Source organism: Prunus avium, chromosome 4 (assembly GCF_965620075.1).
Source record: "Prunus avium chromosome 4, drPruAviu1.hap1.1, whole genome shotgun sequence".
In the NCBI taxonomy this organism is placed as follows: domain Eukaryota; kingdom Viridiplantae; phylum Streptophyta; class Magnoliopsida; order Rosales; family Rosaceae; genus Prunus; species Prunus avium.
The window spans coordinates 31,435,860-31,460,074 of record NC_142287.1 but is presented as its reverse complement, the minus strand read 5'-3'; the positions used below and the strand labels follow the sequence as shown (position 1 = coordinate 31,460,074).

Genomic DNA, 24,215 nt, shown 5'->3' with positions numbered 1-24,215 from the left:
CACCAATAGGCTTCTCAATATTCTATACAAGTCTGAGGAAAATTTCAATTGATCATTGATTTGCATCTCAAACTGTGAACATATATAATTCAGTCAAAAGAAATTTTATTCAATGTGGAAAAATCTTTACATAGAACACAAACTGAATTGTGTCTTGGGTCTTGGTTCCAGCTTCCAAGCTGTTCAGAGTTTGCTAGCAAGAGCAAGATACTTGGTATGACGGCCCTGAGCTATAATTTTGCCTGTCTTCTTCTTCCTTAACTCAACACTGACAACACCAACAGCCTTCCCAACTCGTAAAGCCTTGGCCTCAACCTCAACTTCCTCACCAGGGTAAGCAGAATCCAAGTATGAAACGTTGATCTCCACTGAAACTCCAGTGGGAGTTCCGACGGTGAGGATTGCAGCTGACCCTATCAAATCCACAAGGGTTGCTGTGGCTCCACCATGCATAAAATTGCCTCCATTCAGCAAACGAGGGGGTACTTTGAAGGAGCAAACAATACGACCGGGTTCAAGGAGATCGACTTGAATGCCCTTCATGATAAAGGGCTCAAAGAACCTCTCTGGCAGCCCATCCATGGTGATTGCCATTTCACCTTCTTTCTCCAAGAACTTCTTCACTGCCTCCATACTTGTTTCCTCATTTCCTTCTTTCTTCATTTCAATTATTGCAATCAATTGAATATTAATCTACAAAAGGACTTTGTCTGTCTCAGTCTCAACATAAAATAACAATTCCTGATAATAAAAAATATTATGCAACTCAGAGGAAGAAAAAAAAGAATCATACAAGGGCCAAGTTAAAAACTTTAACCTATGTTTTCATTTAGACACACACACACACACTAAGGTTCTAATCTGGATAGAGAAGTCAAACCAAACCAGCTTCTTAGTCAATATTTGCATTGTGGTTTCATATCATTTTCATTTTCCTCCTAAATTTCTCCACAATCAACCAGAGCTCTGAGCTCTGAGCACTGAGAACCCTAACATTACATCCATAGAGAAAAAAGAGAACTTTGTTTGCATACAAGCAGATCAAGTCAGATTCAAAACACATTCAAGATCAGGAAAAAGGCCAAGTTGACCCAGAATCCAAAATCTAATCACAAATTTCCCAAATAATTCCCGAGAAACACCAAAATTGCGCAGTTTATACAAAACCCCAAATCTAATCACAAATTCCTCTCTGAAAACAAAACCCAGATCATCAATTCCATTAAATTTCAGAAAAGGAAACATAAATCAGGGGAAGAGAGCTGAATCATACAAATAGAGAGAAAGAGCTCTGAATGATTAACAAATAGCTAAGAGAGAGATCAGAACCTCAGGGCAGTGAGCTATGTCCTTCTCTGACTCAGTGTTGCCTTAGAAATGCGAGAAGATAATAAAAGATGGGTTTCGTTCAATTTTGTTGGGTAAAAAGAAGGTTTCTTTCAACAGTATATTTTTGGTACTTATAATTTTGACTCAATTTCGTTTTAATCCTTGTAGTTTCAAATATAGCAAAAGCAATCCTACTCCTATGGTTTATATGGCAATTGAATCCATCTCTTTTTTTATTTTATTTTTTATAAACTTGAAAATCAATCATTACATTAGAGCAAGTGCAGCCATGAGCCTAGCCCAAGGCTGGGGGGAGAAAAGCAAAAAAAGGAGTTTCCAGCGGTGAGCCCAAGCCCGGGCAAGGTGCGGGTCCCAGCAAGTCGGGCTGGCCCAAAGGCCAGTTCAGCCCGAGGTCCAAAACTCGGTTTGGGGTGACGTCAGGATGACGCCAGCGCTACAGTGCTCGTGTGCTACAGTGCCGCTACAGTGCCACTAAAGTCCACGTGTCGTGCTCTGAGCTCTCCGATCAAATTTTTTTCTCCAATCCAACGGCAGCCAATTTTTGTGCAATAAAAAAATGAAAAAAAATTGATTTTTTTTTTTAAAAAATTACTGATTTTTTTTCTATAAATACCAAAATTTTATCCGATTGAGATATGAATTTTATAATAAATATTGACATGTACGAACCCAAAAATCTTATCCGAAAATATTATCCAAATTAATTATTGAGGTAAAAAAATTTGTGAAAAAAACAAAAAAATGAATAGTAATTGCCCTTAGCCATGGCAACGGGTGGAAACACAAAATATACTATTTGCAAGGGCAACCATTATTCACGTGAATAGTGGCTGCCCTAGCCCCCCCTTGCCATGGCAATGGGCAAATGGGTGGAGTTGCTCTTAGGGACTATGATGGACACTACAAACTAACCAACCATGATATTTTTTTTTAAACAAATAATATTCTAAATTATTCTAATGCACAATAAGAGGAATCGAGTTTAAAGAGATAAGTACACTACATTAGTTTATACGCTTAACTCAGGTGCACACCAACACGAAATTATTGAATCAACATCATAGAGGATAAAAACCCTCATCACAAGAAAAATGTGAATTTCCAAGTCTTTGAGGTTACTTGACAATGTTTTGGTGACAATGTTAAAGAAAACATTTAGCAAACACTTTTACTGGAGGAATATTTGGTTCTGATTTCCCTAAACTCTAAACCCTTTCACATTCGAATTCATTCTCAATTCGATTTCTTCACAAAGTGGAGATTGATATAAAACAACCATGCCAATCATATTGCTCTCAAAAAAATAAAGACCCACTTGAGTGGCTCAATTAGCCCACTAGTGGTCTAGTGGTCTAGTGGTTCAGTGGTTAGGTTCAATTCCTTTAATAATAATAATAATATATATTTTTTGTTTAAGAAAAAGAAAGGACAAAGTTGTTGAATAAACAAATATTGATGGTTTGAAGAATTTGACAGATAGACATGGACTCTATCCTCCCTGTCTCTCTCGTACCATTAAGTGAGTGGGAGAAACCTCCCTTTTTTTTTTGGGCAAGGCTCTAGCAAGAACCTCTAAATGAGGACTTAATATGAGAACACCGTTGGATATAATCCAACGGCTTTCCAAAAAGCAGTTGCAACTGAAATTATTGCACTGAAACACTCCCTTCATCCGCATGCTTTCTCCTCTCTCCCTCCAAAAATATCACTCCCTCCAAAATCACTCCCTCCAAAAATATCACTCCCTCCAAACAGATGCTCTCTTGAAGAACACAATTTTTATTTTCTGGTTTGATATTCTCCTCCCTCCCTCCCTACGGTCTACCCCTCTAATTCTCTATTATCCTCTTCTTTCGCATGCTATGTTCTCTCTCCCTCCAAAAATATCCATTCCTCTAAAAAACAGATGCTCTGTTGAAGAACACCATTTTTTTTTGGTTTGGTATTATCCTCCCTCCATCCCTATGGTCTACCCCTCTAATTCTCTTTTTTTTCTTCTTCTTCTTGAGCATGCTCTATCCTCTCTCCCTCCAAAAATATCCCTTCCTCCAAAAAAACAGATACTCTCTTGAAGAACACCATTTTTTTTTTCCTGGTTTAATCTTCTCCTCCCTCCCTCCCCCACGGTGTACCCCTGCAATTCTCTTTTCTTTTTTCTTCTTGTTTGGTCATTCATACCATACAAAGCAAGTTACATCTACCTTTGTAATTCAATTTTCTGTTTTCATTTGGCTAGTTTGGTGATTCTGGTCTGCTTCATCAAAGTGGCCTTGAGTTCATTACTTGATGATTGGAGACCACAAGTGAGCACTTGGCTCTGGTTTTATACTGTTGGTTTTCAAATCTTTGAGTTTGTTGGCATATTGGTCCAGCCCATGATGGAAGAAGAAAGTAGTCTCCCACAACTTTCTGGCTCCTTCTCAAGCTTCACGTGATGAGTTTTGGATGAGTGCTTTTGAGATGTTCTTTTTATAATTAAAGGGAATATGGCTGGTGGCTAATAATATTGCATGGAATGATGATGTCTTTGGTGGGAGACAATGCACGGTCCAATGATAAAGAATGTTCTTTCTCTTTGGCTGGCCATCACGTGGGTTGATATGCGGTTTCCCTCATTAGGAGAGTTGCTGCATGGGTTTATATAAGGAGGCAGCAACCAAAGCTAGAGCAGAGAGAGCGTGTTGCACCAGAGAAGACGTCGTGAGACAGAGAGAGAAGGGTGAGAACACCATCCGAAAGCCATCAGTCTTCCACTCTAATATTGTGAGAGTGAGAGAGTTAATTGTGTACCACTCTAAGTGTTTAAGTGAGGTAAAAGTGGGAGAGTATAGTGTGGTGTCATTGTACTTTCTCTGTGTGTATCATCAAGCCCTGGGCATTGGCTTGGTAGGATCTCTCTGTGTGTATGGACTATAGCGTTAGTATCATTTATGTATCTTAATGTATTGACAATAGAGTTAGTATGTATCATCTGTATCTTAATGGGTTGACAATAGTATTAGCAGTAGCAGATATCATTTTTGTATCTTAATGTGTTGACAATAGTATTAGTAAATATCATTTTTGTATCTTATGTGTTGATGATAGTGTGTGTAGTATGGGTATGGGTGTTAGATCTATATCTTCATGTTTTCGTTATGGTTTCAGTATATCTTATTTAAACTTTATATGTTGGAAGTATAAAATGGAATATGAGTTTGAACTTTGTTTCACATAGGCGAGTACGGTCTTATAATCAAATCAAGCAACTTCTATGGATAAACGTCAGTATTAAAATTCACAATAAAATACTGAGGAAACTAATTTATTATTGCTTGCACTCGTTTACAAGATGCTGACTATATTTATATACAAGTATTCTGCATGTGGGTAGAGACTTTAAGAATAAAATAACATATCACTAATCTGATAAATATTCTGCACTAGTCAAGACCACATGCAGTTGTCTTGGTCCCACACCTACACTACCGTTAGTCCAGCTCTGTGTACATGCACCAGAATATTGTGTTGTCTGCTTAGTGATTATGTCATGTCTTCTTCTCAACACTCCCCTGCAAACTTGGCTCCCGGGAGACAAGTTTGGATACCAAATGAGAAAAGCGACCTTTGGATAGTCCTTTGGTAAAAACATAATTGAAACCAGAAACATTTCTTGTGATACTCTAAACCTTTCTTCTGATACTCTTCTCATACTCTGTTTAGCAAGTTTAAAAAAAATTAAAAAACCAAACAGATGAGCCAGCAACATAACACAAGCAAATATGAAACGATGAGTTCGAATAAAATTGAACAAGAAAATTATTTTAATTTCTGTAAGTGGTTGCTAACCTCCAATGTCCCAACACCAACAATAAAAACCATTTTAAAAAACCTCTTAATGGAAATCCTCTTCTTAAAAAACAAAACAAAAAAACTGCATTCCTGCTGCTAATAAACAAATTACCATTTCTTGAAGAGGCAATGGCTGATCTTGGTTCCACAGGTATGACCAATCTTTTCACTTCATTTAAAAAATATAAACATATCATCAATTTCATCCCCAACTTCATTTATAATAATTACCAAATTTGCAGGGCAACCAGAGCCATCAATGCATAGCTGGAAATGTATAATCTCAGTGCACGATTAATACCTATCACTGTCATAAAGGGATATTTGATACATTTCTGAAACGTAACCAAAGCTAATTAAACTCTACATGGTGCAAAAAGAGATGTAATCAAAGCTACTAAAAGATATAATCAATCAAAAACACTTTCATGAAAGTTCCACCTGCTTTGGTGCAAACATAGATATTAAGCCTTAACATTTATCTAAAAGGCCTTAGACAATTGTGCAAGCATATGAGCAACACCATTTCAGCACCAAATCTCACCATTTGAAGTAACTCATCTTTATTAAGAGCTGCATCAAAGAATAAAATGTGAGGGAATAAGATATCAAATTAAAATTTCAAGCAAGAACTAAAATTCCAGCACACATGCCCAACCAGTACAAAACGATGATTGAAGTGCCCACCAAAGAAAATTAAGTTTGAAGTGTTGTATTCTTAAGCTACTGATAATACCCAAATAATAACCAGGAGGAGAAATTTTCACAAAATCGTAATTACTCTCTGAAAATAAAACAAAAATAAAAATTCTAAATACTAACGCACAACTAGAACCCAAATTCAATCAAATTAAATCACAAATGCAAGTAGGATCTTGGATTCAATCAAATAAAATCACATACATATAGAATCCAAATAAAAACAAACATTCACATGGAATCCACAATTAAAGCAAGCTACAGACATCTAGAATTCAAATCAATCCTAAACTGATACCAAAACTTTGTATCAAGCATGGAGTTTAGAGCTTTACAAAATCACACCTTGGGAATTGTCACGCAGCCTTCACCTTCGAAGCAATTGGCCTCGAGCAATTGTCTTGTAGCTGATGAGGAGTTGAAGCTCTTGAATGTTCCAGTGAGAAAGAAGCCATAAATTGTGAGAGAGGGAGACAGAGAAGAAGCCACAGAAAGAGAGGGAGGGTTTCGATGGGATTTGATGTGAGAGAGAGAGAGAGAGAGAGAGAGAGAGAGAGTGAGAGAGAGAAATTTGCAAAGTCTGAGAAGGAAGAGATCTGAGAGAGCATTTGGGATAAAAGAATGAATTAGAGATTGGAGATAGAATATGACGCTTCTGCAAGGGAGAGAGAATTTGACCCCAAAAAAAAGATGCACCAAACTTAAATTTGGTGAAAAAAGGGCGGCACGCGAAAAATTTTGGGGGAAAAAATTATAAAGGCTTTTTATCAAAAATTTAATTTCTAAAATTCATAATATATAAATTTAAAATCATAAAAATACCCAGAAAATTCCTATAAACATCTTGTGATATTATCTTTTCTTTAAAGCTCCAAAATGCTAATTCTAAATTATAAAAATACAAATCAATAATAAAAAGTCAACTTTGTTCATAGACAAATCAAAACATTCTATCACATACACTCTTATTTCTTTGATTCAATGATTTCCATTAATTCAAATATGTAGAATCATGATTTTTGGTGTATTTTTCTTATTTGTAGCAATTTTTGGTGTATTTTTCTTATTTGTATTTAATTTCTTATGAATTTGATAAAGAAAAAGACAATAAATAACAAAAAAAATGACATGTCAATCTTCGACTATTTCATTTTATTTTTATACGATTTAACTTCTAAAATTCACAATAAATAAATTACCAATTAGAAAAATACACAAGCCATAACAGATGGCAAATTTGATAAATGATACAACTAACAACAAATATCGAAGCCGTCTTTATGTGATCAAACAAACAATAGCTTAGGAATTTCTTTTTCTTTTTGGACTTGGGATACAAATAATTGGTGCTAAGAAATACGTATGTAGGGTTTAAATTGGTAGAGTTCAGGGTTTAGGTTTTAGCGGTTGGGGGTTTAGAGGTTTAGGGTTAAGGGTTAGGGTTTAGGTTGTAGGGTTAAGGGTTAGGGTTTAGGTTGTAGGGTTTATGTTGTAGGGTTTAGGGTTTACAGGTTTGGGGTTAAGGGTTAGGGTTTAGGGTTTAGGGTTTAGGGTTTAGATGTTTGGGGTTAAGGGTTAGGGTTTAGGGTTAGGGGTATTATGGAAAACTTATTCATGCAAGAGACTTTTCATGGGGAAGGTTAAATGAGGAGGCATAGAGAAATGATATTCACAATTGCTCAATAGCGATTATCCCATTACTTGTTAGAAGCGTGGAGGAATGCTATTCACAAGCACTCAAAACCGATTGTCCCATTGCTTGCAAGACACGAGGACAGACGAACGCTTGCTGCATCGTGTTTGTATTTTAAAAAAATTGTTTCTCTTTTGTCTCTCGATTTTGCATATCTCTCTCTCTCTCTCTATCTCTTATTTTAAAAATATTTTCTCTTTCTTCTCTCAATTGGCTCTCTCTTTCTCTTTTTTAATTTTTTTCTCTCCATCAGTTTCTCTCTCTCTCTCTCTCTCTCTCTCTCTCTCTCTCTCACGTTCCTATCTTCTTTCCATCTCTATAAATTTTCCATCGCCCTCCGTCTCTTCTCTCCTCTTTATTTCTTCTTATTCATAGAAGTGCCCATTGACATACCAAAAAAACACAAACCGATCCATAACACACAAAAGGCACAGATTTCAAACATCAAAGGTGACCACTTTATGAACATGAGCATAACAAAGAGGGGTCACGAAAAATAAAAAGCAAATTTGAACCCAAAACCAGTAATGAATGAATAAGAAAACTAAAAACTAAAAACTAGAGCTACCCAGATGATAAAACAAGGGAAAAAACAGAGGAGGACGAGGCTAAGGATGTGAGAAGGAGAAGAGAGAGAGAGAGAGAGAGAGAGAGAGAGAGAGAGAGAGAAAAGAATAAATAAAAAAAATAAAGAGTGGCAACCGAGAGAAGAAAGTGAAATCATAATTACACAAAGGAGAGACATGTAGCAAGCGTTTGTGTGTCCACATGTCTAGCAAGTAATGGGATTGTGAATAACATTCCTCTATTGAGGAATTTAGGTACTAAATAATTACTTGGGATGTGTATGTTTTTATGCTATCAACAAATAATAACTTGGGATGGGTATGTTTTTATGCTATCAACAAATAATAACTTGGGATGGGTATTAAATGATATTATGCATGTGCCGTCTTCAAAAACCAAGTTAATGCTAATACTATATGTGGTTAAACAAAAGCAATATGAGGACAAAAAACCAGCAAGAGGACAAAACTAGTCAAACAGTAAGGACAAGAAAATAAACCAAAGCAACAAGAAGATATGTTGAAACTTGAAATCAACCATGTCGTCTTGAGTCTCACGATTAAAGGATAAAGAAACCGAAACCAACCCCAAACCCACCACTGGGATACATGGGGAATAGCTTTCAATATTCTGTTTGTAAACTGATCAACTAGTAAGGGGTAAAACCCAAACGACTACTACATTTTGTTTTCACATATGTACATTGGGAAGTGCTTTCAGGTTATTGTATGACAATATGGCATAACATCCTTTTATCCACCCTTCTCATATTGTATCACGGTTATTGTATGACAATATTGTATGTACATATTTTCTTCGGCTTCTCAAGTTAAAAAAATAAACCTTTCTAATTAAACAACATGCACCTCTGTGTTCAGACTGAATTACTAATATATTCACATCACCATAATCAAAACAAAACAGTGTTGCATGTGTGTTCACACGATTGGTAATACCTCTCAAGTTCAAAACTGAGGCAGTTAAACATTCAGCCATAATCATATATCTATATATTGTAGCATTGATGTAAACACATTATGATACAAAACCACATCACAATAAACACATTATGATACTCATATAGATATGTGTTTATTGTATCATAATGTGATGTAACTCTCGGCAAATAGCCACAAGACACCAATTAAAGCACTCAAGCACTCATTCCATCTTTGGCTCTGATTTGACCAGAAAATTCCTAGCTTCATCATCCCTAACTTCACTGCATTGGGAACATATAGGAACAAAAATTCAAATAAATGACTGCTGAAAGAAATGAGAAAGATACAAAAACTATAATTGACTTGAAAACAAGCACTTCAATAACCGGAAAGAGCATAAGAGCACGAAACCTGTCTATAGCTTCTGTCTTTGAAATCAAGGTGAGCTCTTTGGATGCAAGAAATTCACAGAAACTGCTGAGGGCTTTCTCCTGGCAGAATATACATAGAGTGCGCAGAAAATCATTGAACTTTTTCGGTTCCTGCAGAGGACAAATTTTCTGAGGTTAATATGCAATTGTCAGGTAAGCCACATCTGTCAAAGTACACCAGTACAACTAAACTAAAATGACACAAGTACGATATCCACCTCATTATGTAAGATTAATTTACTCATTAGTCACAAGGAGCCAAGCAAATTTTCTTTTATGGGGAGAGGAAATGTCCTTTTTTCACAAAATTTAAGAAGAAGAAACACATTTCAATAAACATATATACTCATATCTATACTACTCACATTACAATAAATACACAAAAAGGATACCTAAATCCATACGAATGACATATAATCAACACATTCAGATACAGACTCTGATACCAGTATCCATACACTATAATGAACACATTAAGATACTCATATGATACTGATATCCAAACTACTCACAGTATTATCGGTGATAAAGGAAGACTAGATTGTTTATGTGGTCAGTTCATACTTAAGAGTATTCTTTCCATAAAACATAAATGACATTATCCTAGCCATTGTAAAAGTTTCCTACTGCATCTTTCTAAAAAAGATACTCATATGATACCCAAATCCATACTATTCACAATGTTATCAAGACATTCAGATACACAATCAGATACTTCTTTCTTAAAAAAAAGATACAGAATAAGATACCCAAATCCATATTACCCACTTATTTGCAAGATACAGAATAGAAATTCAATATGTCTTGTCAGATCACCCATATTCAAGACTAAAAGATAATCACTTAGCATTGACCCCTATGAAATAATCACCTAAATCATTCAAAATCAAATTTTTCATCTTTGTTTTCTATACAACCAAAAACAATTAAATACTAAAGATATCATCATCAGCAACATCAGAATCATCCATACTTTCGTCCTAATCAAATTGGGGCAGCAACGTGAATTGCTATCTTTCAAGTTTCTCGATACAAAGTATCTTCTACAGCAAAGAGTGAGGAAGAGAAAGAGGAAGAGAGAGAAACAGTACCTCTGGATCTTGCCTTTCACGTTGTCGATGGTCTCAACCTCAAGAGTGATGGACTTTCCAGTTAGGATTTTCACCCAAATAAAAAAGTGTCTTTCTGGTTTCTATCTGAGAGAGAGAGAGAGAGAGAGAGAGAGAGAGAGAGAGAGAAACGCGTGATGTGGATGACCAACGTGCTGGTTTTGGTTTCTATTCTACTACCCCTGCCTCAAAATCCAGATGGAAAACGGAATGAGATTTTGGGCTGTAAGATTTTGCACAAATGAAAACAATTTTTTCTTTAATCTGGATTTTGGGTGGCGTTATGAGCTTCTGGGTATTTGGGTTTTCAGATTTTGGGGTTTGTAGTTATAATTCACAAAACAATTAAATGCCGAAATGAAGGAAGAAGAAAAGGCGCGAATGCCAAAGGAGGGAAATTGTAGCGTACCCACTTACATAGTAAGCTTGCTTTTTCTCTACAGCCGTTGAGATTAGATCGGATGGCTGAAATTGATCCTCACATAGTGTCCTCATTTAGGAGTCCTCGTTAGAGCCCAGCCATTTTTTTTTTGGGTAAAAGGGGGGCTAAAAGCCCAAACCAAACAAACTACAAACCAAAAGAGCGGGGCCTTACAGCACCCCTAGCATCAGCAGCAAGAATATTTTCCAGGAAAACTGGAACCTCATCGTAGACATGAAGACCAGGTTCAAGATTGTGGCTTCTGGTAGCCAAGGCATCAGCAGCTACGTTTTGTTCACGGTATATATGTTTAAAAGCACAACACCAGGAATCATGGATCTTCATTTTGCAGCAGGAAATGACGCTGTAAAAAGGGTGAGTTAGAGCTGTAGGAGAGGAAAGAAGAGTTACAGCAGCACTAGAGTCGCATTCAATCTCCACATCACGGTAACCAGCGTCCCAAGCCAATCTAAGCCCCCAAAAGAGACCCCATAGCTCAGCCTCAATGATGGTACAAGCACCCAGATTTACAGAGAAACCTCAGAGAAACCTCCCTTTCACTCTCATATTGTTAGGAGAGAGAGAGAGATGATGAGTTTCAGAATCAGCGGGAGAAGCTAGCCGCCATCTGCTCATACCAATTTGCTGCTTCTTGCTTCAAGGGCAGTTTCCACATCATCAAAATGCTCAGCCATTCATCACCTTTGACTGATTCAACTTGCAGATAGGCCTTCACCATCCAGAGTGGTTGGTTAGCCCCATTTTTTGAAAATTACACCATAGTATTTTTTTTCTTCTTTCGAAAAATCCACGTGTACTTTTCTGAAATTTATTGTGTCCCCACGAAAGAAGATAATAGTACGGTCGTCAGATTCTCATCCACAAAATCAAAAGATATGTAGGCCTCCTGTCACATACAGAATTGTCAAAGAAATAAATTTCCAACTGTTATTTTTCCCTTGCGGTTCAATTCCACAATAGTTCTTTTTTTCTTCTTTCGAAAAATTAACGTATACTTTTCTGAAATTTATTGTGTCCCCATGAAAAACATAGTACGGTCGTCGGATTCTCATACAGAAATTGTCAAGGAAATTAAATGGTTGTATTCTTCTCACATGAGGTTTCTAAGTTCAATTCTTTCATCTTTTAATATCGCTTGTATAAAAAAATAAAAAAAGTTCTTAGAATATTATAAGAAGTTTAGTTAAATTTCCATAGCTTTATTGTGAGTCCACTCCATCTCTTTGATATTGTGAACAAGAAAAAGTATTTAAATTGGAAAAGCCATGAGATGAGTATCAAGAATTGTAGATTAATATTTCAAACTCTAAATTAAACTGCTCAATATAATAATAACAATATTCAATGTGGATGTCACTTGTCAAAGCATTGAGCCCACTGCACGTGGGAAATTAGAAAAGTGGCAGCCATCTGATCATGCAACTTGGAAAGGAGAAAAGAAGTAATAATATATACAAAACCTCTGAAGTCAGTCAACGTTGTCTTAATGCTGAGGTTGTCAATGTGTGACTTGAAATCTGACTGGAAATATTCCACATACATCAACATCCTTAACATCAATGCTAATTAATGGAATCTACCCCAAAAACATGTGGTCAATAATTCATCTATGCACATGCTTCTGGTTGTTGAAAATGGATTGTTCTCTACTCTTTGTGGTAGAACAAGTACTTTAGGAACCACTGGCAATTCAAATTCTGTGCCGTCGAGGAGCCAGCGCTTGTGTACAATAACATGATCAATATGAGGAAGATGTTGAAGCAACCGTGGCCTCTTCCAGTGTCTGTTACCTTCTTTTGCAGCTTATGCTTCTGGTTTCAGGTGTCCATGGCACAAAATCATACGACCGATCCATCTGAAGGTAAACTAGCCATGCTTTCCAAAGTTGTACATACATATTTCTAAGCATCTTTTAAATACAGAGTATATATATGTTGTTTTTTTCTTCCTTTTTGCAATTTCTGGACAATCTAGTAACATAAGTACGTTATGTGATGTGTACACAACGATTGAATTGAGAGTGCAGTGAGGGCGTTGAACTCGATATTCAAGCAATGGGACACGCAAGCCGTGCCGGGGCTGTGGAATATCAGTGGAGAGCCATGCAGTGGATCTGCCATTGATGGAACCAACATTGACGATAAAGCTAATAAACCAGCCATCACTTGTGATTGTACTTATGAAAAAAATACTACCTGCCACATCACCAAACTGTATGTTACCCTCCTCTCTCTCTCTCTCTCTCTCTCTCTCTCTAGTCTTGTGTTGTTGACTGTAGCAACTCCATTAATTATGTGTTAGAAAACTAAGCAGATCACGCCTGATATATCAATTGTAATATTAAGTGCCTAACTGCTCAATCTTTTTTCTTTCCAGGATAGTTTATGCTATGAACAAACGAGGGGTGTTTCCACAAGAATTTGTGGCTTTAAGATATCTGACCTATTTGTATGAAGTTTTTCCAACCCCATTCTCTGTTGTTGGGTTTACCAAAATTAACATTTGCATATAAAAGAGAAAGACGCATGTTTCTTAGTCTTACTGTTCAAAATTGTCACAAATATTTTATATACTCAGAGATTAATCGTTGGTCATTGCACTTTGTTTTAATTCTTTGTAGGAAAATTGATCAGAATTATTTCACCGGTCCCCTACCAGCATTCATCGGCAATATGACCGCATTGACGTCATTGTAAGTAGTGAGAGAACATTTGTTTAAGTTGTAATACAAATTTTTATCTGTCAAATACTTTGATGAGACTCATTCCCATGTACAATTTCTATAATTGACTTAGAACCCGTTTGATAACCATTTCAGTTTTCGGTTTTTAGTTTTCAATTTTCAATTTTAAGTTTTCATTTTTCAAAAACTGAAAACTGAAAACTTGTTTGGTAATTAATTTCAATTTTCACAAAAAGTGAAAAGTGAAAACTGAACACAAGATGTTTGGTAACTGAATTAAATTTTCAGTTTTCAGTTTTATGTGAAACTTGGAAATGGAATTTTTGGGGTCCAATTGTGAATTTATGATCATAGAATGAAAGTGCATGTTACAAAGATTTCGTTGTATTTTTCGGTGAATTTTTTCGGAATTATGATGAATTTTGGAGATGGAGTTCCGGAGGCTTGGATTGGGTCTGTGGCCAAATGCAAGAATCAAGCAATCGGGACCAAGTCGGGAGGTCCCAAATACCAAATTTTGATAACTGGAGTGCATTCCATGTGTCGTGATGTAAAATGAATGAATGAAATAGGAGCGTAAAACAAATGAAAACGAAAACTGAAAATTGAATTCACTTTCAAGTTGTTTTCAATAATAAGGGTGATTTTGAAAACTAGATTTCACTTTGAGGTAAGGCTGGCTGCTTGGTGATTGGCTTTCCTTTTTGTTTTTGGTCCTGATATATAAGTTGGAACTGTATTTCTTACAAATCAATCAATTTTGTTGGTTTATTTCTTCTTTAAGGACATGAAATATAAACCTCCCAAGTGAGTTATACCATATGGTAAAAGCAGCACATAGTACATAATATTTTTCTGTTTTTATCCTAAATTATAAACACGTGCTAATTTCTTTAATTGATATTTCCATTCAGGTCATTTTCCTTCAATTCATTCTCGGGGCCCATCCCCAAGGAGCTTGGAAACCTTAAGGAGCTAACTATGCTGTAAGCAATGAAACATAAGAAAGCACAATTAAATTTTGTGTTTTAGACAAATGAGAAATGCTCTATTGAGACATGTTCGATATAGAACCCCCTATCATTTAATTCTATACCTCTTCAACATGACTTGTTGCAGGGCCTTTGGATCAAATAATTTCTCCGGAACACTCCCTCCAGAACTTGGTAACTTAGTCAATCTCAAGGAATTGTGAGTGCATCATTTCACTCATCGAATTTGAATCACATGTTGCAATGTATAATTATTTTCTCTTTAAGGAGCGGTTTATTTGTTAATTCATTATCGATGAGCAAGAAATGCATTTACCATATGAAATTGGTACTAATCAGTTTATGATTTTCACAGGTACATGGACAGCTGTAGATTTAGTGGTGAAATTCCTTCAACATTTGCTAAGCTCATCAACATGCAAATCCTGTAAGAATGGCCCTTAAGTGGTGTTTTAAGTTTATTTTGTTTATTCATCACTTTGAGATTGCTATTCTGGGATGAGCTTACTATGAGTCAACTTTTTGAATTTTAGCTATGCATCAGACAATCCTTTCTCAGGAAAGATACCTTCTTTCATTGGGAATTGGAGAAAACTAACTTATTTGTAAGTATGGCAAACTTTTATCCTTCTGCAGTTTATGAAAGCAGATCTGCATGGCTGAGATGGGTCTTTTATTCACAAGCATCTCAAATGTTTTTGTAGGAGATTTCAAGGGAACTCTTTTGAAGGCCCAATACCAGCCAGTTTTTCTCAACTGACTTCATTGAATTCTCTGTAATACATTTTAAACTCTCTCTCTTTCTCTCTCTACTGGGCATCACTTATGTTTGTGTATGATAATGAAGGCGAATCTGTGATATATATAATGTGAGCTCCTCTCTTGATTTTATAAGAAATTTGAAGGACTTGACTGAATTGTAAGTTAACATTCTCATCCCTTCAAATATCGTGATATAACTTCTTTTTTCCTTTTAAAATTTGCAATCTTACTCATTTACTTGTGCACTAAATTTTTTGGTGGTGGAACAGAGTTCTACGGAATGCATTAATCAATGGTAGCATTCCTTCTGATATTGGAGACTATGAAGATTTAAAGATACTGTACGTTCCAACTTCCAGTAGATATATAAGTTCAAATCCCAAGAATCCCAGTTAATTTTCGTTCATTCTAATTGCTTTCTAACCTTATCATTCGTGTTGCAGGGATCTGGGTTTCAACAATTTAACAGGCGAACTCCCAAGTTCTTTGTTCAGCATGAGTTCCCTTACATACTTGTAATAAGCCCTGCCTTCTCTATTACATTTTTCTGTACTCATGCCATTGGATTTCCTGCTCAGAAACTTGTCATTCATCTGACCTTTTTCTTGTTTCTTTATTCTTTTTTCCTTCTTTTTATGGGTGCCTTATGTTATAAATGAAATGGCCAGGTTTCTTGGAAACAATAGCCTGTCTGGACCTCTTCCAAGCCAAAAGAGCAATCGACTTCCGACTATGTAAGTCCTCATGTCATAGAAGTATGTTATATAGAATGTACTGGCAATGAAACAAGTACTCTGTGTGCGTCTGTGTGCATATGGGTGTATCTGTGTACGTGAGATAAAATCTCAATCAGGGCCTCATCCATTGATGAAAACATTCTAATCATTTTTCTTATTCAAATTATTTTGAACTTTCATACATTTTGTGCCCTCTCATTCTGTATTGTTATGTGCAGTGATTTGTCTTACAACTATTTATCAGGAAGCTTTCCCCAATGGGTAACCACAATATCGCAACTGTATGTCTCCTTTTTAATCTTTCACCTTCATGTTTACAGTTTAAATCACCAGAATCGGTTTGGGCAAAACATATCACCAGGATTTGTTCTTACAGTGCTTCTTTCCTCGAATATTGTGCATATATATATATAATACCTGATAGGACCCGCCCCGAATTCCTTGGAACTTGAGACGAATCCTGTGGAAATTCCGACATCACACCGATGCCGGGCCCACTTACTAAAAATTTAGCCTCTTTTCCAAATTAAGGGAAAAGAGCACGAGACTTTCTACCGAAATTTCGGCAGGATCTTCCTTGTAAATTGGACTTTCCCCAAAAATTCAAACCTGCATAAAACACATTTAAAACACCAACTGGCAGCATGCACAAGTTAACAACATGCAATCACATAATAGGTCTCCGGCCTTCCAATGGTTCGAAACAAAACCAACAAAGTTCTTAAGTCGGATACTTCATAAACAATACAATTAAAGGTCTCAAACAACTTTACGAATACCACTGAAATCATTAAACCAGATTCAAATCCAATAACCACAACGAAATCAAATCACAAACTCAGAATCGCTCAAACCCTTTTAAACATAATATAATTCGCGACTGCACCTAGGTGAGACCCCAGGCTGCCTACGTACCCTTGGACAAGGGATCAAGCCACACGTAATTCTCGTATCAATGGTCACAACTCCGATTTCGATAAAACAAATTGAACATATTATCAATTTCTTCCCTTTATATCAGTTCAATCCCGCAACCATACCCTATCCAAGACGTATGTTGCCGTACAACACCTCCCAATCCAGGGCTCAAACATTCATACATAAACAGGGTCTTCACAAAGTACAATTTCACGAATCTCCAACCCGAACCAAAACCACATATACCAATGTGTAACATGTATGCCTATAAATGAGTACATAAATATATATATATATATATATATATATATATATATATATATATATATATATATAATAACACTCACCTCTCACCATCATTATGTACCAGGGGAAAATAATCCAACCAGGGATTGTTGACTAGCTCACAAGTATTCGGCCTCAAACGCCTATGTGGCTAGGGATGAGCCGTCCAATTGGGGGACTAACTCTCAGCCAGCACGTATGGACGAAGAATCAAGACCCGTACGCTTGTAAACAGTCCTACACGCACAGACTACCCAATTAAGGGTCTACCACGACACCCCGTTAAGGTATGCCCTGGGTTCCGTCATATCCAAACCATATCCACTATGTCCATGTTTCAGTATCCAAGGGGAGGTACATATGATGATGCACATCATGTACTGGGGAAACAATCCAATCGGGGATTGTTGACTAGCTCACAATTATCAGCCCTCAAACAACTATGTGGCTAGGGACGAGCTGTCCAACTGGGGGACTAACTCTCAGCCAGCACGTACGGAGGAAGAATCAAGACCCGTACGCCTGTAAATTGTCCTACGCGCGCAGACTACCCAATTAAGGGTCTACAGCGACACCCCGTTAAAGATGCCCCGGGTTCCATCATATCCAGACCATATCCACAATTTTCATATATCCTAGTGTCCATATCCACTGTTTCCAAGTATCATCATCCAAGGGGGAGGTACGTATAATTGTGGAGTTCGTAATCCTTATATAAATATTATAAAGTAATATTCCCTTCCGTAATCCAGTTTTTCCCAAGGCATCGTATTAAGAAGACATCCGAAGGGCCTGGACAAACTCCGACGGGCCTAGGCAAAATAAATCTCAAACATAAAACCCATAATCGGGGAGGTATCTAAGGTAGTGCTAAAAACACTCAAATTAGCATTCTAAGTACCCCATACAAAATCAACAAAGATAGCACTTTCTCATTTATTATAAATCTACACTCAAGATATTCAAATGTATCAAAACCCAAATACTTTATAATATATCAAATCCATTAATCAAATATATAATATATTTCAAATGAATCATTAAAACAATATGCATAAACTTTCCACATTTGGTCAACTGGGCCCGCGGGGCCCACGACCTCCATTTTACGATCCGAAAGTTTCTATTGGTTCCACAAGGTTTAGGATACGCGTCCTGCAAGTTTGGTTCAGATCGGACGGTCGGATCGCTCGCGATCGCATGATCGCACGATTATCGTGTTACGTTAAACTTTAAGTCATTGAATCGGAACATCCGGGGCTCCGATTCACGATCCGCGAATTCCTACACGATCCTAGGAATACAAGGAACAGCCTATATGAATTTGGAAGTGATCCAACGGTTCTAACATATCGAACCCGGAAATCACACAATATGTAAAATTCGTTCGGGGTTCAAACGTAATCCGAATTGAGATCCATAAACTTCTACGCGCTCGTGACAACCAAGAGATCGCATTGGGACCCAAAGCCCTCTGCTACAGTGCTCCACGCGCCGCCACACGCGCAGGCAGCGCGTGGGTGTCCAAAGCGTTATCGCTTCGCTGGAAAGTCTCGGAATCACGGCTCCAAACTCCTACCCTAGGTAATACACCTAATTTGGAGTCACTTTTGTTCTTGGGCTATGGCCCAAAAGTAGCCGGAAGTGGCCGGAATCGGAAGTTGAAACTGGCAGATTTTTCAATTCGAAAATCGGACTAACAGCGCTCAAAATTTATGAAGTCCTACCCAACCAGCAGCTAGATCATGAAAAATAGTCGAAAATCCATACCTCACTAGTCAGATTTGGTGGAGAATTGAGGGAGAACGAGCGACCCAAAGTTTCTGAAATTTCCGGCCAAAAACAAGCTTTTTCCGGCGAACACCGGCAGTTCCAGCGGCTGCGAAGGGGTGTGGTAGCACGGGGGAGGCTGGCCGGTCAAATCGGGTCCGGTCCCGTGGCCAACCGTGGCCTGTGGCGGCGACGGTGGCCCTTGGAGCCGTCGGCTGGGAAGAAAAAGAACGAAGGGGGAGGGGGTCGCGCGCAGAGGGAGAGGGGAGGAGGAAGAAGAAGAAGCGAAAAAAAGAAAAAAGAAAAATAATAAAACTGCCCGGTACTGTAGCAGTACTGTTGCTACAGTAACAAATTAAAAAGAATTCCGTGTACGTCCCTTTCGTTTTCAAACTTTCCTCTTTCGTTACAACTCGAAATTGGGCATGCCGCATGTCTATGAACTCGTATCGAAGAGCTCTACGCAACGGTACCACTCATTTTCCCAAAATCCTTCTAGATTAAAAAGTGACCAAAATACCCCTATCCCCAAGGGTAAAATTGTAATTTCATAATCTAATTAATTAAATAATTGATTGGATATAAAAATTAGGGTCGGGGTGTTACAATACCCACATGAATGAAATTCAATAAAGGCTTAATATCACAAAACGTCCCTAAGGTTTACGAAACTATCAGATTGCATCCTTAATGTTTTTTTGTGTCATTCGTGGTCCTCAAAGTTAGTATGTGTGCACACAAATAATGTGTGTGACAGTTTGAAGTGATGGATTTGAAGTACTACTATGTTTAGATATTGAACATGAAATCTTTATTTAATAAACATGTATAGCTTCATATGTTGATTGATTAATGATTTTATTCAGGAACTTAGTGGTCAACAACTTCACATTTGACAGTTCAAACATAGAGTGAGTTGAAGTTTCTCTTACCCTTGGTTAGACAGACAATACTATCACTACTAGCTATTACACTTCTTCAGTTTAATGGATTCTTCCACTACATTTTTCCATCTGGATAAATAATAATTGTTCTCTGTGTTTGCAGTCTTGCCGGATTGAATTGCCTCCAGAGGAATTTTCCATGCAATCGAAATACCCCTCTATGTAATCTTCTTTTGTTTCACCAGCCATTTATTAATGCATTATCATGTTACAGGAATAGGCATTGCTTCTCTAACTATGTGTACATATTGCAAGAGTGTTTTGATACATCTAGTAAGCATATCTGGTTATAAATATGTGATTCAAAAGCCTCAGTATGAGTCTTGTCTTGAGTTTGAAGTTTTTATCACTAATCATAGCTTGTGCCCCTATATTCAATTTTACAGATGCAAACTTCTCAATCAAGTGCGGAGGACCACAAATGAGAGGAATTGATGGCATATTGTATGAAGCTGATCAAGACTCAGCTCTTGGCCCAGCAAAATTTTATGTAACCAGTACACAGAAATGGGCTGTTAGCAATGTGGGTTTGTTTTATGACGGAAACAATCCATCATTTGTGGAAACCACCCTTACGGAAGTCACCGGTACAGATGTGACCCCAGAGCTTTTCCAGACTTCAAGAGCGTCCCCAAGTTCACTGAGATACTATGGCCTGGGTCTTGAGAATGGACCTTATACCGTAACATTGCGATTTGCAGAAACGGTTTATACTAGCCGTGCTACACAAACTTGGCATAGTTTAGGAAGGCGTGTATTTGATATCTATATTCAAGTAAGGCTGCTAATGAACTATTTGAAGTAAGGGCAACTCATTAGACAGAATTATTTAACTATCTCTTCATTTGCTTCCTAGGGGAACCTCAGAAGGAAGGACTTCGACATATCGAAGGAGGCAGGTGGGGTTAACAGAGCAATTAAGATACCCTTCAAGGTTAATGTGACAGAGAATTACCTAGATATTCATCTGTTCTGGGCTGGTAAGGGAACATGTTGCATACCTAAACAAGGTGTTTATGGCCCGCTAATATCGGCTGTCCATGCTGTTTCAGGTATATAATATAATGTTAAGTTATGAATATTTCCTATGAATGGTTTAAATGTATCTTTCTGCTGCTAAATTATTGACACTGAACAATTATTCTATTTCATTGCTCAGATTTTACACCAACTGTTTCTGGGCTTCCACCAACTACTCCAGGAGAGAAGAGCAGGACTGGGTTGATAGTTGGTATTGCAGTCCCTGTTGGGGCTGTGAGCTTGCTATTATTATTTGCAGTTCTATATATGAGGAGAAAAAAATCAGAAAAAGATGACGATGAAGGTAAAAGAGCATATTATTAGTAGTTAATTCTGCATGCGGTTTTAGGTTCTTTCTAGTGTTGATAAGCACGAAGCCTTTGAAAGAAATTACTTCTTATGTGTTGTGACATTAACACAAATTTTATAGTAGCACGTACTGTTTCGAAATTTAAACGTATGTCATACTTTCTTTTGAATATGCAGATCTTCTAGGATTAGGCCCCCGACCAAATACTTTCAGTTATGCTGAGTTGAGAGCTGCAACAGAAGATTTTAATCCTTCAAATAAGCTAGGAGAGGGAGGATATGGACCTGTTTATAAGGTGAAATCTATTTTACATCAATATCTGCTACTTTAAAGTAATGACTTTGACTTCTTACAAAACGAAATTGACTTTCATGTCAATTGTATTTCTGTTTATAGGGTACACTATCTGATGGGAGGGTAGTGGCTGTGAAGCAACTTTCAGTAGCATCTCGCCAAGGGAAGAGTCAATTTGTAACCGAGATTGCTACGATATCTGCAGTCCAACATCGCAATCTAGTGAAATTGTATGGATGCTGCATCGAAGGAAGCCACCGCATTTTGGTTTATGAGTATCTTGAAAACAAGAGCCTTGATCGGGCACTTTTTGGTAGGTTTTATAGAAACAGAATACTCTGCAGTTTCAAGGACTCTAAAAGTTCATCCAAGTTTTTTACGCAACCATTTTGTTATAATTTTTCTCTGTTGAGGAGTGAAGTTTAAAGAAACCAAAAGTGTAATATTCGAATCATATGAAATTATAAACCCGCACATTCTTTTGCTACTTTGCCTTCTATTTTGCAAAAAAACAGAATACTCTGCAGTTTAAAGTACTCTAAGGTTGCATCCAATTTCTTTTTCTTTTTCTCTTCTACTTGTTATTAGTTGTTAACATGCACTGGTTCTTCTCCATGTAATGTTTCAGGAAGAAATGACTTGCACCTTGACTGGCCTACCCGCTTCAATATATTGTTGGGAACAGCAAGAGGACTTGCTTACCTTCATGAGGAGTCAAGGCCCAGGATTGTACATCGAGATGTCAAAGCCAGTAATATTTTGCTAGATGCAGAACTCTCCCCAAAAATATCAGATTTTGGATGGGCAAAGCTTTATGATGACGACAAAACACACATGAGCACCCGGGTTGCAGGCACAATGTAAGCCCTCGTTTATGTTATGCATTGTTAATCATGACTAGGGAGGGTGTAATCCAAGCAACATTTTTAGTAAGCATTTGATAATCTGGTAGAGGCTATTTGGCTCCGGAGTATGCAATGCGTGGACATCTGACAGAAAAGGCTGATGTTTTCGGTTTCGGGGTTGTTGCTTTGGAGATCCTCAGCGGGAGACCAAATTCTGACAACAACTTGGATCCTGAGAAGATTTATCTTCTTGAATGGGTAGGAAAACTTAGCCTAGCTACTTTTATTTTAGCATTGCTGTGAAAACTTCTTTATTTTTTTCCTTTTTGACCATGCTATGATGTTTGTTTTCAGGCATGGACTCTACATGAAAAGGACCAGGGTCTGGGGCTGGTGGATTCGAGATTGACGGAGTTTGATGAAAATGACGCAACTAGATTGATAAAAGCAGCTCTCCTCTGCACTCAGGCTTCACCAATGATGAGGCCATCGATGTCACGTGTGGTGGCAATGCTTTCTGGAGATATTGAAGCAAGCACTGTTATATCAAAGCCAAGTTATTTGACAGATTGGGATTTCAAAGATGTAACCACAAGTAGCTTTTTGGTGGATGATGATACCTCACCAACTGAGAGCAATGTTCTCCTCAACCATCAGCCTGAAGGGAGCCCCGGGATTGACCCTGCACCGTCTCCCGTAAATGTGACTGGATCAATGCTCACTGGCATTATAGGAGAAGGAAGGTGAGAAGTAAGAAGTTTCCATTGTCTTCCCTTGCTGTAAATCTGTGACTCACTCACTGCTAAAACTTTTCTACATTTTGTACTTGTCTTTGTCTCTTTCTGCCTTTAGTTTATGGGAATGATGATGTACAGTGCCGGCCCTGAATTTTTTAGGGCCCAGGGCGAAAGAGAAGAATTAAGGCCCTTTTCTACCATCAAAATACAATTATTTTTTTCTACTTGTGTGCTCATACTCTGCATACTTCTCTGCATACTCAACATCCAAAGCCAAATAGGAGCATATCTAGGGGTGAGCATCGGGTCGAAACCAATGGTTTCTTAACAATCCAATCCAATCCAATTTTTCATTGGATTACAGATTTTACAATCCAATCCAATATGATCAAATATCAGGATCCAATCCAATCCAATCCAATGTACATTGGATTGGATTGGATTGGATGATCGGTTTGTATGAAAATATAATCATTGCAAAAGAACTTTAGTTTTTCATTACATATAATTCAATTCAAAATTCAATCTGAAAATACAACATGAAATTTAAAAACAACATTACATTAAGAGCTACATCCATTCTTTAAAAAAAAAAAAACTAAAATTAACCAAAAAAACTTTGAGAACTCTTTTAGGCTTCCAGGTCCATCAATCCTTCCATGTTAGAGATCATGCAATCATCCACATCAATTTTCATTCAATGTAAGTTTTGATGTAGGACCCAAAATTTCTACAAAGAAGAAAATATCATATTAAAATAAATATAATAAAATCAATACTAATTAATTTAAAATATGAAAGTTATCTTGAAATAATATTTACATGATTCAATGTCTTCGATATCATCTATGATCT

At 37.2% G+C, this 24,215-nt stretch overlaps 2 protein-coding genes and 1 long non-coding RNA gene across 4 annotated transcripts; 1 reads left to right on the top strand and 2 right to left on the bottom strand.

Annotated features, from left to right (window-relative positions):
* Positions 1-88: 88 nt before the first annotated feature.
* LOC110762257 (uncharacterized) lies at positions 89-1,478 on the bottom strand. Its single transcript, XM_088251561.1, has 2 exons — positions 1,330-1,478; positions 89-693 (listed from the first exon to the last, which is right to left on the bottom strand). The coding sequence occupies exon 2, from the start codon at positions 661-663 to the stop codon at positions 184-186; it is 480 nt and encodes a 159-aa protein (XP_088107687.1). The 5' UTR covers positions 664-693; positions 1,330-1,478; the 3' UTR covers positions 89-183.
* A 7,591-nt stretch (positions 1,479-9,069) lies between these two features.
* LOC110746851 (uncharacterized) lies at positions 9,070-11,737 on the bottom strand. The gene is made up of 3 exons (XR_015835435.1): positions 10,604-11,737; positions 9,493-9,623; positions 9,070-9,362 (listed from the first exon to the last, which is right to left on the bottom strand). It is a non-coding gene; the product is annotated as an uncharacterized LOC110746851 (long non-coding RNA).
* Positions 11,738-12,673: 936 nt separating this feature from the next.
* LOC110746778 (putative LRR receptor-like serine/threonine-protein kinase At1g56130) lies at positions 12,674-23,584 on the top strand. 2 transcript variants are annotated; one of them, XM_088251414.1, is made up of 24 exons: positions 12,674-12,924; positions 13,090-13,276; positions 13,440-13,511; positions 13,684-13,755; positions 14,661-14,732; positions 14,866-14,937; positions 15,094-15,165; positions 15,272-15,343; positions 15,443-15,514; positions 15,586-15,657; positions 15,770-15,841; positions 15,944-16,015; positions 16,169-16,234; positions 16,456-16,518; positions 20,077-20,121; positions 20,258-20,316; positions 20,541-20,929; positions 21,011-21,206; positions 21,314-21,478; positions 21,661-21,779; positions 21,881-22,091; positions 22,407-22,638; positions 22,731-22,881; positions 22,978-23,584. In XM_088251414.1, the coding sequence occupies exons 1-24, from the start codon at positions 12,798-12,800 to the stop codon at positions 23,368-23,370; spliced, it is 3,123 nt and encodes a 1,040-aa protein (XP_088107540.1). In that variant the 5' UTR covers positions 12,674-12,797; the 3' UTR covers positions 23,371-23,584. The 2 variants fall into 2 exon arrangements, with proteins under 2 accessions (XP_088107540.1, XP_088107541.1); XM_088251415.1 differs by lacking the exon at positions 13,440-13,511 and having other exon boundaries at positions 12,675-12,924.
* Positions 23,585-24,215: the final 631 nt, after the last annotated feature.